The 16,431-nt window shown below is 40.5% G+C and overlaps 1 protein-coding gene across 1 annotated transcript in view; it reads right to left on the reverse strand.

Moving 5' to 3' along the window:
• GABRA4 (gamma-aminobutyric acid type A receptor subunit alpha4) overlaps positions 1 to 15,317 on the reverse strand; it is a 75,061-nt gene extending 59,744 nt beyond the window's left edge. The window contains exons 1-2 of the mRNA XM_061164790.1: positions 15,221 to 15,317; positions 871 to 938 (exon numbers count right to left, since the gene is read on the reverse strand). Of these exons, the coding sequence (XP_061020773.1) occupies positions 871 to 873 (3 nt within the window). The 5' untranslated portion in view covers positions 874 to 938; positions 15,221 to 15,317. The remainder of the gene's footprint in view (positions 1 to 870; positions 939 to 15,220) is intronic.
• Positions 15,318 to 16,431: the final 1,114 nt, after the last annotated feature.

Here is a 16,431-nt window from a genome sequence, read left to right on the forward strand (position 1 = left end):
ACAGATGATTACACATAAATATGCAGAAAAATGCATTAAATTCTAGATTTGCCCTCAGAAAAGACTACCCCAGATAAAAACAAATAGGAGCAAAAGGAGTGTCAGCAATTAAAGCATATTATGTCCATCTGATATGTTAATCTTCTACATTTGTTAGATAAATAAATTATCATACATATTAATCATTCAAGAATAGTTACTCTAATTTAATAAAACTGCCAGCCACCAGGTAATTACAGTTGTACTTTGTTTTAAATCAAGTGGCAAAATTAGTTAATGTGTAACAAATAACATTGCATAATTAATCATAAAATTGTAGGCATCTCTTTAAGACAAAGTAAAGTATGTAAAAGAGAAATCTTATATCCACAGAATTTATTTACGTTCACCTAGGGTCATTTATTTGACCAGGAAACTGAAAATATTTAATATTAGAAAGAAAAACTGAATTTATCCTGACCAGGGCTTGATGTTCTATGGAAGTTCTACGGGAGGAGAGGTGGTGAGCAAGTGGGCCAACAAGGAATTCTAAATGCAATTAGGACTACAATATAGTTTCATACCAAAACTAATGACACTCTCTAATTTTCTCCTCCTCAATAATTTTCTAAGGGAAAAAATATTACATACAACATTGTATTGTGGGGAAAGAACATTCTTTTCTTTGTTGAGAATGACTCCAAACCAGAAAAAAACCTCAAATATTACAGCTGAAATGCAAATTAAAATGTCTCACTTTTTAAAACTTTTTAGGCTGTTCTTTCACTTTGTAGCTCTGTGCAATCGATTATAAGATAAATGTTAATTGCCCTCTTTTATGCATGTTTTCTCCAAACCTCAAAAAGTACATTTAATTTCCCAAATACCTACCATTTCAACATCAGAAACAGGTCCAAAGCTAGTGACATATATGTCAGTTTTCACTTCTGTAACAGGACCTAGTAGGCATGAATTAAACAAGTGTGAAAAGATAATTACCAATCCTACAGGCAAGGAGGGTTTGATAATTAAAAAGTAAAGACAGATAAATCATGGTTTTATAAGCATCTTATGTTTTCAGTGAGATTATGCATCTCTCCAAAAAATGTAGACAAAAGACCAACAAAACCAGAAAGCAATATTTACTTACAGGCAAAAAGAAACCCCAAGTACTTACTGCGAATCTTAGCTCTTCAAAGATACATCACCCCCGGGCACTGTTACAACAGGCAGTGTAGGGAACAAAAGCTTTTAGCCTTTGTGATTTTTTTTTATAGCCCAACATCTGATTGGCTTTTAGTAAAGAAGTGAGCTGTTAAAAAGAGGGAACTTAACCACAAGAGTGAAGTAGAGGAAAACCATAATGGCTGTAAGGAACACATCTTCAGTGAGTTGAGGATATTGGTAAATAAACACAAAAATGATTCAGGTCACTGTTAACAATTGGAAGATCATCCACTGGTAATTAGAATCAAAGACAAGCTCTCCTAAAAGTCAAACCCATGTATGTTCTGCCATCTACTTGCTGTGTGGTCTTGGGCAAGTTACTTAACTCCTCAAGGGCAGCAACCTTACCTATCAGATAAGACTATTGATGGGGACCAGATGAAATATCTCCTATGAGACCCTGAACACAGTTACACTTTCATGAAAGTATTTATCAAGTATTAGCTTTTCTTTGCTATTGAGATTCTTTCCTACATCTAAATAAGACTGTTTCAGGAACAAGTGTACGGATGTGTTTGGCAGAAGCAAAACATGGGAGCATCACGGCAACAGGGCTGACACAGATTTCAGACAGAGGAAACTGCGGCGATCCAGGTTTAGCATGCTGCTTAAAATAGGAAATTCTGGAGTTCAAATTCGGCGCTAGTAGTTTCTAATTGCATGATCTTGGTCAAGTCATATATCATCAGATACAGAGGAGGTTTTAATGGTTATTAGCTGAAATAAGACATGTAAATCACTTGTCCCAGTCTCCAGAACATAACATGCTCAATAATGACAGTAATTATTATTGTACATAGTAGCAATTTTAATTACTAATAAAAAGTTTAAATTGTTACACTCTTGAACATCATTTCTTATATGATGGTTTATAACACTGGATGGCCAGGGGCTACCTATTCCATACTGGAAAGAACAACATCTGTTATCAAGATGGACTGTTTCTCTTGAATACTGGGTAGGCAACTGGACTTATGCCAAAAAGGACACAGAGCAGTTGGAATAACTTTATGCCCTAGGTCTAAAGTTATCCTCATAAAACAGATGAGAGTATTTCTCCCTCTACATGGTGAAGACTGAACCACAGAAAGAAAAGTAGTCTGAAGGAGAAAGAAAATTCTTTTTTGAATAAGTATCCTAAGAAAAATATATCCTTTGGAAGTACAGTGAGAGAAAAAGCATAAATCTGGCTGATCTGCCATGAGTTTTCATTTTTTAAAAATAACATTTTCTAAAATGTTTAAAATTTTTCTCATTTTTAAAAAAATAACCAAAAAACAGAGAGACTAAGTGTGAGAAGTTGACTGAATTTTTATTTGAATGAGAAATTGAAAACAGCAACAACAAAAATATGATAATAATAAGCTTATGAAAGTCAGAGTGCTTCAGGAATAGACAGGTAATCCAGGGAGCAATGTGTATCAAACCCTAGTAGATGAAGATTTCATTCAAAAAAATTCAAAAGTGGGAGAAATCATTCTGCTAGCTTCTTAAGGACAATTACCAAAGTGTTAAAAACATTACTTCAGTGCAAGTCAGGACAAGGAGTGATAAGTCACCCAGAACAATTAAGGCTGAGTAGATCTTGACAATAAGACTGTTTGATGAGAATCTTAAGAAATTCAGTTACTTTGAAGATCAATTTAGGAAACTGGTTCTCAAACTTTAACTGGATTAGAACCACCCAGATGGTTTATTAAGGCACACATTGCTCGCGCCTAGCTCAGACTTGCTGCGGAGTAGGTCTAAAGTAGGGCTTGAAAACTTACATTTCTAACAGTTCCGAGGGGATGCTGTTCACTTTAGTTCACAGAAAATGTTTATCCGTTTCCTAGAACAGTATTTATTTAGCTAACCGTGTCCTGCAAGATATTAATACCACAGGTGTTCTATTGACATGCAGGAAAGATAGGAAAGGGAGGGATTAAGCCAATCATATTTTTCCTTATACATTTATTTTAAGATGCGTGGGTTTATGCTAATTCTTAAAGTTATAATGATTCCATGATAATAATGAATCTTTTCAAATTCTGACATAACATTGTTACTTTTTCAATGATTCTTGAAAAATGCTTTATGTTCAGAATTACAACCTTGATTATTTGTGACATTATTCAGTATTTACTTTACATAATCAAAAAGGTCTGAGATTGAATGAGAGCCCAAAAATATATAATTGATAGAAAAATGGCATTTGGACATGCCTTCATTCAACATTTATTGAGTGACCACCTAATGTACACCATGCCATGCTAGGCTCTGGTGTTACAGTGGTAAATCAGAAGTTTCCTGCCTCAGGCACTTAACATGCTATTGGGGGAGTCAAAGCATAAATAATAAGGAAATGAATTAAATGAAAGAATGCCATCATTCATAAGAGAAACAAAACAGGCTGGTAATAGTCCGGGAAAGCCACTATAGATTTTTTAGCCACTCTTCAATGCAGTGACTTATTTTTAATTTCTAAATTCTATTTTTCTATTAAGGTGTAGCTGATTTCCTGTATAGTGGGCTCCCTGGTGCCTCAGATGGTAAAGAATCCACCTGCAACGCAGGAGACCTGGGTTCGATCCATGTTGGGAGGATACCCTGGAGGGGGGCATGGCAACCCGCTCCAGTGTTCTTGCCTCGAGAATCCCCATGGACAGAGGAGCCTGGTGGGCTACAGGCAATGGGTCGCAAAGAGTCAGACACGACTGAGCGACCCAGCACACAGCACACAGTTGATTTGTAATGTCGCACCGATCTCCAAAGCAGTGACTTTCAAACAGATCTGAAGAATGATCACAAGACATTGGAAAAGCTGAGAAAATGCATTTCAGGTAAGAGAATTTCAAGGGGGAAAAACTCAGACAGAACACCTCCTTCGCTGTCCATATTCTGAAAGTTGTATCTTTTAAGCAACTTATTTATAATACATGTTAAGTTCACTGTTTTAAACTTGTAGAAATCCCAGTGAAAGAGATTGTTATGAGCTGAATTATATTCTCCCAAACGCACACGTTGAGCATCTAGTACTTCAGAATGTGATTATATTTTGAGATAGGGTCTTTACAAGGGGAATAAACTTAAAATGAGGTCATTGGGTTGGGCCTGAATTTAATATGACTGGAGTCCTTACAAGAAGAGGAAATAGAACACAGATACCCACAGGAGAAAAGCTATGTGAAGATACAAAGAGAAGACAGCCTCTATAAGCCAAGGGGACAGAGCTGAGAAGACATCAGCCTGCTGACACATTGATCTTGGGCTTCTAGCTTCTGGAATTGTGAAAAAATGAACTTGCTGTTATTGAAGCCACTCTGTCCATGGCACTTTGTTATGGCAGCCAAGGCAACTGAATGCAGAGGTTAATCATTTGTCCTGTCGTTTTCCCCCAAGTTGTCTCCCTCTGATAGGCAGTCCAGCTCTGCCTCTGTTTATAGGCTATGGTAAGAAGTTTGATTTGTATTCCGTAATCACTGGGAGACCATTGAAAAGTTTGATGTAAGGAAAATACATGATCTGAATCACTCTGGCACTTGTATGGACACTGAATTATAGGGAAGCAAGAGTAGAAGAAGGTTTCCCTGCTGGCTCAGGCAGTACCGAATCTGCCTTCAATGCAGGAGACCGAGGTTCAATCCTGGGGTCTGGAAGATCCCCTAGAGAACAGAATGGCAACCCACTCTAGCAACTTTGTTGGAGAAATTCATGGACAGAGGAGCCTGGAGGGCTATAGTCCATTGCATCACAAAGAGTTGGACATACCTGAGTGACTAACATACACACACAACCAGCTGAAGAAATCTCTTCCAAGAGGCCACTGTTCTAAGTCAGGTGACGGATGACAGTGTCCTGGACAAGGGGTGCGGCAGCGGGGATGGGGAGTGGACGAATCAAGGGGCATGTACGTGTGGAACTGCTCCCGAGCAGTGGGGCTGTTCCCCAAGAACAATAAGCAAAGACACTAGTATTTATTGAAGGCCTGCTATGTGCCAGTGGCCTACTCCGGTGGCTCAGCGGTAAAGAAGCCACCTGCAATGCAAGAGATGCGGGAGATGCAGGTTTGATCCCTGGGTCGGGAGTACCCCTGGAAGAAGGCATGGCAACCCACTCCAGATGCATCACCTGGAGAATCCCACGGACAGAGGAGCCTAGTGGGCTATAGTTCGTGGGTCACAAATAGTCGGACGCAAATGAGTGACTGAGCAGGTATGTCTGCATGTGCCAAGCAGGGTACTAAATTCTTCCCATACGCTATTTCATTCAATCTTCATAACATTCTCCAGGACTGGTATTTTAAGAGGACTTTATGGATATGGAAACTGAAATCACAGAGGTTAAATGTTATATTCCAGAGCCAGAATCATAAACTCCCTGGTTGATCTACAAGACATATTCTAGATTTACTATGTTAGTGATGTCATTAAACAGCACATCCACCATTAATAACATACACATGATTTTCTATCTAGTACATAACATGCCATACCTATCTTTCTTGCTTTGTTTCATGAGTAGTTTCTGAACTACATTCCTGCAGCTCTTCTTATGCATTTGCTCCTCTTCTCATTACAGCCTGCTCGACTCTTTCTCTCTTTAACAGCAAAGGTGAATTTTAATTCTCTCAGAAATTCCAAACAAGCTCAGTGTCTTTCACATACTAGGTGGTAAATAACTATGTGTTTGATTGTCTTCCCAGTATCATCCTAGTAGTGGTTTAAAACCTCCCCAAAGGAAAAAAATTCTGGGATTCATTTGTTACATCAGCTAAGCTACAAATATTTCCTGATTAAAGTAGAATCCATGTTTTATTTATATTTGTATCCTCTTCCTGAACAAATTTTAGGCCCTGAATGTAATAGATTTCCAATAAATCAGTTCTCAATGAACAACGGTCACTACGCAATTAAGAATAATTCTAGGAGACGCTTCCTCTAACACTGCTGTTTAAGATGTTCGAATGAACCTTCCTAAGAGTATAATTACATAGAATCCAGATAATTTTGATCTTGGAAGGACTTCGCATAATTTTATATGCATTTGTGTAACACAAAGGAATCTTTTATTTTAAAATCTTGCTTCTTTGATAATAAGGAAATAGTTTTTAATCCCCCCAACATAGTGGACAATTCCTAGGGCAAAGGGATCTTTAACAGTTTTGCAAGGGACCAAGGTCACCAGGATCAAATTCGTAGGAATACTCCCATCTTATTAATGAATCGAACTTGCTTGGAAAGTGGGAAAGCAATTGACAATGTCTTAGACAGTTTCCCACTCTTTAGCTTTAGAGACCTGGACAAAAATATCACTTTTTAATTTCTTCTCTAGTAAAAGGGTCCAACGTGTTGTCACACCGAGGAAAAAAGACATAAGCTGTTTTGCAGATACTGAAATGAGTCAACTCCTGTTCTCCAAATCGCCTTCTGAGCTATGCACTTGAAAGTTTTCTGGGTTTTCAGTCACCTAAATCCGTACATCCAGCTACATCTCATAAAACACTATTAATGCCTCCCCAAATCAAGCGACTTAAAATATTTAAGATGTATGATAACAACAATGAATCTTGATGTAATATGTAAAGAAATCTCTAATTCTATCACCTACAAAATATAGAAAAACTAGCCTTCCTGCATATTAAAGAAGGAACAGATATCTACTGATACTGTTGAGAAAGCAAACAAGTACAGAGCTTTACTTTGACATTAAAGATTAGTGCTTCCTTTATGCTATGATCCTTCCATGAATCCAGCTCTACTTTTTAAATATTAAAGCCATCAAATAAACAAATAAGAACAGTACCTAAAAACAAAAAATATGAGCAAAAGATGAAAATGCTATTCATAGAAGGAAAATTCTTGTGAGCAATAAAATTTTGAAAAGATGTTCAATCAGAGTAGAAATCAGAAAAATACAAGTCATTTCACATTAAAATACCATTTCTGTTCTAAAGTGTTGAAAGGTTTGTGGATCCTGAATCTCATATTCACTGTAAATGGGTTTGAATTTGTAAAACTAGCACAGAAAACAGTTTGGCATTATCTCATCAAATTGAACTCCCACTTACACTAAGATCCAGAAAAATCCACTCTTGGATATATATGCAAAAGCAACTCTTGCACATTTACAGCAGGGAATTTGGGCCAGAATATTCACAGAAACACAATCTTGGAAACAAGCAAAATGCCTTCTGCCAGCAGAGCAGCAGATGAATCAGCTAGTTCCTATGCAATGGGAATATCACGCAGCAGTTAAAATGAATGATCCACAGCAAGACACGATGCTAAGAACAGATTTTAGAAATACACAAGTGAAAAAGCCTCAAAAGATAATAGCATGTTCAAAACAAATGAAATTTTTAAAATTTCAATGTCTTTATTAAAAGAGTAAATTTGAGCTAAAGCAATATTCAAATAAAGCTATGTAATAACTTAAAAAGGTCTCAGAATCATGGTTATTTTGGGTGGGGAAAACAGGCAAATAGGATGAGGGAGACCATATAGCAGAGTAAGTTATCAAGGTTGTGCTGTTTAATTATTTAAGTGGGTGTTTATTTTATTATAGCAAATGAATGAATAGATGGATAGATATAAAGAAGGCTATCTGTGGACCAATAATGGAAATGTGTCATGAACCAAGGATTATTAATCCAGAATCTAATTATGTGTAGCAGAAGCTTTTTAAAACAAATACATAAAAAGGCTTAGACAATAAAGCAGCTATTTGCTTAGTGATATACAAAATACAAGTTGATGCAATTTTTCATCTAAGAGAAAACGAACATCTCAGTGAAATATCATCTAAATGTCCACCAAGTTATTAATAACCATATTTTTAGTGCCTATCTTAGGAAACAAAAAAATACATTTTGCATATTCTTGTCCTAAGGAACCTACGTGTATATTAGCACTAGTACATCTTTTTTGTTAAATCAAGAGCATAAGAAAGTAAATTTGTGATTTGGATTCTACAGTCTCTTGCTGTCTCAAGGGCATCTTTCTTTCAGTTATCCCTTCCCTCCACTCTAATATTAAATTATTCTCTCCTCGTCTGTTTCCAGTGGTACACAAACAGCTCATGGTATTTCTAATTCTTTGGAAAAGGTAACCTCCCCTCTTCCTCTTCTCTTTCATATGTAAACTTTGAGGGGAAAAGAAGACTATGCTGACTGCCTGGAATTTTCTTTTTATTCACCCCATCATCTATTACAATCTAGTTTTCATGTTTAGGATCCACTAAAATTTCTTTTGTCAGTATCATCAGTTTTTTTCCCCTATCTACAGCATCGTTCCTTCAAAGTTTTAAAATAATCTTATTTCTCTCATTTTAAAAAAAGATCTCTTGATGCTACTTCTCCCGTTTACCAGCTCATTTCTCTGCTCCCCTGTACAGACACCCAGAAAGAAACTCCTCTCATTCTTTCCAGAACGCACGCAATCAGACTTTCACCTTCATCACGTCACCGAAGCTGCCTTTGTCAAAAATCACTGGAGATGTAGATATTGCTAAATCTAGCAGTCCACTTGATGTTCTTATCTTTATCTGTCAGAAGCATTAGACATAATTGATCAATCTTACCTCTACTTTGAAATACCTTTTTTTCTTTACATCCAGTCTAAACACTCTCTTTGATGTGTTCTTTCGACCTCAAAGGCCATTCCTTTTCAGTCTTCCTGAGACAGAAATTCCTCCTCCTCTTCCTCTACCTCTTAACACCGTGGACTTTGGAGCTCAATATTTGTACTTCTTCTCTATCACCATTAATTCCTTGGTTTTCTCTGTAGTCTTATAGCCTTATATACCATACACATTGACATATCCAATATCCCTGCCTTCCAAGACCATCTTCATTTTGCATCCAGTAAGTAGCTCAAATGTAACATATCCACATGCAAATTGTTCAGCTACATCCCCAAGCTGCTTCAGTCAGTTTTGGCAGCTCCGTTCTTCTAGCTGTTCAAGTCTAAAACTCTTGAGTCAGACCTGACGTCTCCCTTTTTTCTCACATCTCATAGTCTAGCTGTCACCAGTAGACTAGAACTTTGAAAAATAGCCAAAAGCCAACCATTTCTTACAATTTTACAGGCTTCTCTGCCATCAACTTGGTCAAAATGGCCATCAGTTTTTGCCTGGTTGATCATAAAAACCTTTCTGCCTTTGACCCTGACTTACGTTCTCAATCCTCAACCCAGCAACCAAGGTGAGCATCTGAAAATTAGCCAGTTCAGGTCTCACCCCTAGTGGAATCCTTCCAATTACTTCTGATATGATTCAGAGTAAAAGCAAAGCTCTCACCAGCCCGCGAAGCTTTGTACAACCTCATCCTTGTATCACACTGACCCCTCACTCCTCAGCCTTATTATGTTCATGTAGGGACACATCCGTTCTCAGCAAGTTCCTTCTTACCAGAAGGCCCACCTAAAGACAACTTAGGCTTTTATCTACTTAGAAGCACCGTTCAAATACCCACACATGATCTCTAAATTCCACCCCCTCCCCTTACTGTTCCTCCTCCAATCCTCTCCAATCTAAATAACACTATTCTCCATCCATTTTCTCAAAATAAAAAATCCAGGACTCTTTTTATTTCTCCCTCTCCTTTACCACCGATATAGGAATCCATCACCAATTTTTTGTTGAATTATGCCTCCAAAATATATCTCACCTTTATCTATTTATATTCATCTTTGTTGCATCTACCATCTTATTCCAAGCCACCATTAACTAAATGGAGACAACCAGAAAATAAAAGGTTTTTTTTTTCCCCCCATTGGTCTCCTTGCTTCTAATATTGTCCCAACTCCATATCTAGGCCTTTTTATTATGCAGCAGCCAGAGATACCATATTACAATCTAAGTCATAATGTCATTCCCTCTGCCTAAAAAACTCCAACAGCATCCAGGTTCATAAAAGAAAACTCCTTTATGAAAGACCTTGCCTAATCTGACCTCCTCTAACAACACTAAGCTAGGCCTATGAGATTCTTCCTCTTGCTTTCATGACTCCAGGCAACTGGACGCCCTTCACTGTCTGAACCTCATTAATTTATTACCCAACTTAGTCTTCGTGTTTGCGTCTTGTTTTTTTTTTCTGTCTGAGACAAGTTTTACTTACTCTCCCCCTGTCTGTCACCTTTAGGTCTCAGCTTAAACATCTACCTCATCCACTGTATCTGAAATAGATCTCTCACCCAATTTATTCTTTATCTTAGCATCCGGATTGTTCCATAGTATTATCTTTAATTATTTGCTTCCCTGTTATTTTTATCTCTCTACACTGCTTAGCCTGTGTCTGATTCAGAATTATATCTTTACAACTTCACATTGTTCTTAGCACATAACAATTTCTCACTATCTATTGATTTAACCAATGAATGGAAGTGACAAGTTTGAAGAGAATGAAGCTTTATTTTTCTGTTGCCCTGTGGACTTCAAGTGTTCTTTTCATTTATATATTTTTAAAAATATATTCTCTGTCAACACTCAATTAATAAAGCTGGCATGATATATCAATTTAATTTTTAGCTTGAGATGTGGGGTTGCAAAGAGCAGGACACAACTTAGTGACTGAACAACAATACATCATTTTAAAACATTTCAAGGATATTTGCATTTCTGTGGGAAAATTATTCCAAATTTACCTAGGGTATATCAATCCTAAAAGATATCAATCCTGAATATTCACTGGAAGGTCTGATGCTGAAGCTGAAGCTCCAATACTTTGGCCACCTGACGCAAAGAGCCAACTCATTAGAAAAGATCCTGATGCTGGGAAAGATTGAAGGCAGGAGAAGGGGGAGAAAAGGACAAGATGGTTGGATGGCATCACCAACTCAATGGACTTGACTTTGAGCAAGCTCCAGGAGATGGTGAAGGACAGGGAATCCTGGCGTGCTTCAGTCCATGGAGTCGCAAAAAGTCGGACGCGACTAAGTGACTGAACAACAATATATTCCCCCAATGTTTGCTTTCCCATTTAAAAATACTATTAAGTCTTTAAAATAAAAGTTCTCATTTTACTCCTCTGGGGGAAATGGCGTTTTGCTTACTGTAATGACCTACTTAGTAACAGGAAGGTATGTTCATGAAAATTTGACTCTTGGTCAACAGAAGGATGCAAAAAATGTCTTAGAAGTGGTTGAAGCAAAAGACCAGCTGCCTGACTAAGGTTTTAAAGAGTCAAGTGTGAGTTCTGATCTTGTCTTCTCAATTAGAAGATGCAGGATTCTTGGGTAATTCCTTGCAGTTTTCCCAGCCTCCTCTCTAAGAGAAGAATGCAGCATGCCCTGCTTATCTTTTTGCATTGTTGTGATCATCTTATTAGAAATCGTATGTGAAAATGTTTTCAAAGCTGCAGAAAACCTTATTCACATGAAGTCCTACAGTGTTTCTGAACATCCTTGCAAAACCCTCGTGTTCCACTGCCATTTCAGAGAGATTGTGGAAGATGAGCCAAGGCAATTATCTCTATCTATACGTCTCTAGAAGCATTTATTATTCCAGATCACGTGCCTCAATTATTCCAGATTTTGTGCAGAGATGCACAAAAAGATTGTGTAATCCTTTGATCAATGGAAGTGGATAAGGGCTGGCTTCCTAGGCTGTCTCCGGGTAGTTAGCACCTTAGCTATGCATTTTTAAGAACTTGTATAACAGTGCTGAGGGGGATAGAGGCCCCGGGGATGGCTCTCTAGCTCCTTTGTGGGATGGTTTACTGTGTGCTGCCTCTGGTTGGTGCAAGCTCCTTCCAGCTGGTAGCAGGCTGGAAGAACTCTGCCTTTTCAGATGTCCCAGTCTAGCTGCCCTCACTCACTCTGCCTCCATCCTTCCCGTCTCCCCTTTCCCCTTTCCTCTTCCAACAGAGACAAGGGAGAGGGGATCCTGGAGGGATGAAAAGAAAGAACCATTTCAGTTCCTTTTACTTCCCCATTGCAAGCTGTGCTGCTGAGTTAAAAATACGTAATTTCATTTCCAAGTCTATTTCAACCCTTGCCTGGCCTACTGAGCAATCACAAACCTTCCCATTTCAATTCAGATCTTTGCTTTTAGCTTTATTTTAAAGGGAACACTGCTAAGTTGTATAAACAGATATAAAGTAAACGATCTGCAAAGAGCAGAAGTAGGATTAAGGGAACCAGGAAGTAAATCTGTATTTATAGTACAATGGTCAAATTCTGAATTATTTTCATTTCATTTCAAAAATGCCAAATTTTCCACAAGATATAAAATGTCAAGAAAGGCATCAAACCTGTGGCATTCAAGAGTTTCTGCTAACAATGAATTTTCTCATTTTTCTGTGATGCTCATTTATAACATCACGTAAACAGATTACACATTCTTCTGCAGGTGAGAATTACTGTTCCTCTGTTACATCTGGAATACTACACATTTACAGAGAATGACCCACTTCTAAATAATGAATCACATTCACCACAAATATTTATGAGCAACAACCCCCAAAATTGTGCTACATGGTAAATTATTAATAATGAATCAACTACTAACACTTAAAATAATGTGAATTCAACCCCTTCCCATAAAGCTATGAAAGAACCTCCAAGTGGGCAATGAATGTCACTCGGCAGAGACAAACAGGATGACCAATACCCTTGAAACATTTCAGCAGTCCTGCACTAACCAAAATCCAGCAATGGCTTCTATAGGTGGATTTCATTTATTTTATTGTCTATATACTATCATGGGAGAAGGTAGTTGGTAAAAAAATGATGCATCTACAATGGATCCCTTCTTCCTTTTGAATTATAACTTGCATTACAACCAACTGGGCAGATGTGTTTTCAATTTTCCACATTTAATCATAAAATCATACAGTTTCAATAACTTTTTGCTTTAATTTATGTTCAGGGACATCAGCTCACTAATGAATATTTAAGCTACATGTGATTTGATACTTCTATTATTTTTTTCCTTTACTTAAAATGTCAAGTTTAAAAACTTTATGGGCAGATAAATCCTCTTTTATTGATATAATATAGCCTTAAATAGCATCACATCATCTGAAACCTTCTCCACACAGTTATTTTTGATCTAAAGTGATAATTTCCCAGTCACTTATGAAAGATCGTGCATTGACAAATGATTCACTTCTGTAAGGAAGCCTTTTTTCAGATTTGCATGAAGGCGAAGGCAGGGCTAAGCACCCTACCCCTAGAGAGGCGACATGAGAAGCACTGGGAGAATCTTTCATCCTCTCACCCACCTTTATCACTGTCAAAATGCAAAAAAAAAAAAAAAGAATTAAATCCCTCAATGACTCCCAGTAACCTTCTCAATAAAATCCAGGAATAAGGAATAAAGGGGGCTCCTGGTTCCAGAAGACTGGATTCCAGTCTATCATTAATATGCTATGTTAGTCATTCAGTCATGTTTGACTCAACGAACCCAAGGACTATAGCCCGCCAGGCTCCTCTGTCCACGGAACTCTCCAGGCAAGAATACTGCAGTGGGTTGCCATTCCCTTTCTCCAGAGGATCTTCCCAACCCAGGGACCGGACCTGAGTCTCCTGTGTCCTTTGCATTGCAGGCGGATTCTTTACCACCAGAGAAGCCTAGTATGTTCTGTTCCTCAGTATAAATCACTTTTTCTTTCAAACATTCTCCTTTGTTACATGAGAAGAAGAAGACTGGAGAGACTCCGAAAACCCATCCAATTCTCTTTTATTTTCAACAATTCTTTCTAAGCTGGGACCAAACACCTCTGGAATAATATCTAATTCTGTTCTTTTTCCCAGGAACATCCTGCTCCCATTTACTTTCTACACTCCCCATCCTTATCTCCTAAAACCCTCAAAAGGAAGCACAAATGCCTCAGTGCTTCTAATACTATGATATTCATCAGAGAGTATCTGATAGCACCCCCATGTTTGTGGGTTTGTCTTTTAAGTACACAACTTGATCTGGGTTCCAATATTGCCCATGCCATTTATTAACTGTGAACTTGGATCAGTTGGTTATCTTCCCAAGCCTCAACTTCTGCATCTGTAAAACAGGGGTAGTAATTAATGCCTTTCTCTCGGGGTTGTTGTGAGGTTAAACAGTGAGGTTCCTTATCCTTTAAGGTAGAGCCTGTGTCTTACTCGACTCATTTCCCAAGAAGTAACTAGATCAGAACAGTGGAAAGAACAGGAACTCGGTGGTCAGAGACATGGGCTGAGGATTTAGGTAAAGACTGTTCTCACTGAACTGGACTGAGAGGGTGTTTGAGGTTAACAATCGTATCTTGAGATTTCTGTGAACCTGGTGCCTAGCACGATGCCTGAGGTTCTCATTACATAAGCAAAGGGCCTATGGATAGGAAAAAAAGAGCAACAATGCTGTGAATGGACGTGCCTCTATTAGACCCTTATACATATTACTTCAGGAAGAAATAAAGCAGAAGCATCCCTGACTTCAAAGTCTTGGGAGGGAAGTAAACAGCCACCTCTCCAAATAAAGTACAATTTGATCCCAGGGTAGAAAAGAATAGGCAAGGACGGGGTTCTCTAGGAGAGCAGACAGCTTCGTGCCCTAGATTCCTGTCCTAGGTAGAACAGGGTCGAGGTTTTGGCTGAGGAAGTAACACCACGTGGGGGGACAGGGGACTTGGAACCGGCTGTCCAAGTGCAACCTGCTCTGAGCACGGTGGCCAAGTTGGGAGAAGCCCATTCTCAGGACGCAGAGCAGCGGGCCAGCTGAGCCCCAGGTCCCCGTTTCTGACTCCTTCCCTTCACCCTCCCCCGCCCAGCAGTCAGGTCCCAGGAGGTAATTAGTGTGGGGGAGCTGCGAGCTGCCGAGGGGGCAGGGAGATGGAAAGTACCGCGGGGGCGGGCTTCTTGCCGGAGGTCTTGTCAAACGAGGGGAGAGAGAGAGAAGGGGCGGGCGGGCGGGGCGGGGGGGGAGAAAGAGAGAGACTAACCGATTTTTCATTTTCGCATTCCAGGCATACCTAATGATATTCCCACAGACAGACAGGCAGACGCAGAGAGAGACAAACAGAGGACACACACACTTGGGCGATTGAAATCGTTCATACCCCCAAATCCGGGACGCAGCCTGTTGTCATAACCATCGAGTAAACTGTCCAGGATGCGGGTAAAATTTTCTGGGCATAATTTCTCCTCCTTTTGGTTCTGTCCTGGGGATTCGTTTAAACTGCAAACGCACACACACACACCAAAAAAAAAAAAAAAACAGGCGGAGGGGTTATTTTAAGAATTGATCAACGAACAGGTGGAAACAGGTTTATGTTCTAGGAAGAATCTCTTGCTCCAAACTGAAGGAGCCAGGGCCGAGGGATGGGGGAGAGAGAAACGGCCCGGGGAGGCGCAGCCCGCGCACGCGGACCCCAGGACCCACTCTTCTCGGGCCCCGCGCCCCTGCTGCTCTTGGCGTTCACCGGTCAGAGCAACGCCGGGCTCCGCGCCCCTGACGCTACAGCGGAGACCAGAGGGTCTGGTTCGCCTCGGGAGGGCCGGGCGGCCAGAGGAGACCCAGACCCGGCCCCTTCTTCGTCTTCCCCTGGCCCCCAGCACCCGGGGGAACTCACCAAGCCGCCAGGCACAGGAAGTGCAGGAGGGCGAAACTGACCCCGAAGGACATCGCGATCGCCGGGACCTTCTTGGCAGAAACCATCTTTGCAACATGCCATACTTTAAGCCTGTTCAGGTTTCCGGGCGCTCCAGATGCCCTGAGCAGGGTGCGAGGCGAGGGCAGAGGCTCTCCGCGGCGTGCGCACACTCGCCCGCGCTCAGCCAGCCCCAGCCGCGGTGGGCGCGAGTGTGCGCGCGGGCCGGGGAGGCGGATCCTGCCTTTCCTCGCCCCCTCCTTTTCTCGCCGAGCTCTCCGGGGTTTGGAGAGCTGCGGGTGCCGCTCACACGCTTTCTCGCCCGCACCCCGAAGCGGCCAGAGTCAACGCCCGGGGCGCGGATGCCGGAGGGCTGAGCGGAGTTCTCTCCGACGTCTAACTCCGGGGCGCGAGGCGGATGCTGCAGCCGCTTCGGCAGCTCTCTAGCCCGGCGCCAACTGTGTCCCCGCCCACGGCTAAGCTTTCCCTCCCGTGGCATTTGGGTTTAACCCCTGAAGCTCCTCTCTCTCTAGGTGGTCGAGGACCTGTCTGTACCCATTTTCGAGGCTGGAAGTGGAGAAAGGGCGAGATGGACGGGCTTTCCGGGCGAAGGGGTGGGAGATCTTGATGGGGGCAGAAATCGAGTCTGGACGGAAACAGCCTCTGGGACTCTCCCCTCC

The sequence above is a fragment of the Dama dama genome, chromosome 17, assembly GCF_033118175.1.
Source record: "Dama dama isolate Ldn47 chromosome 17, ASM3311817v1, whole genome shotgun sequence".
NCBI classification, from domain to species: domain Eukaryota; kingdom Metazoa; phylum Chordata; class Mammalia; order Artiodactyla; family Cervidae; genus Dama; species Dama dama.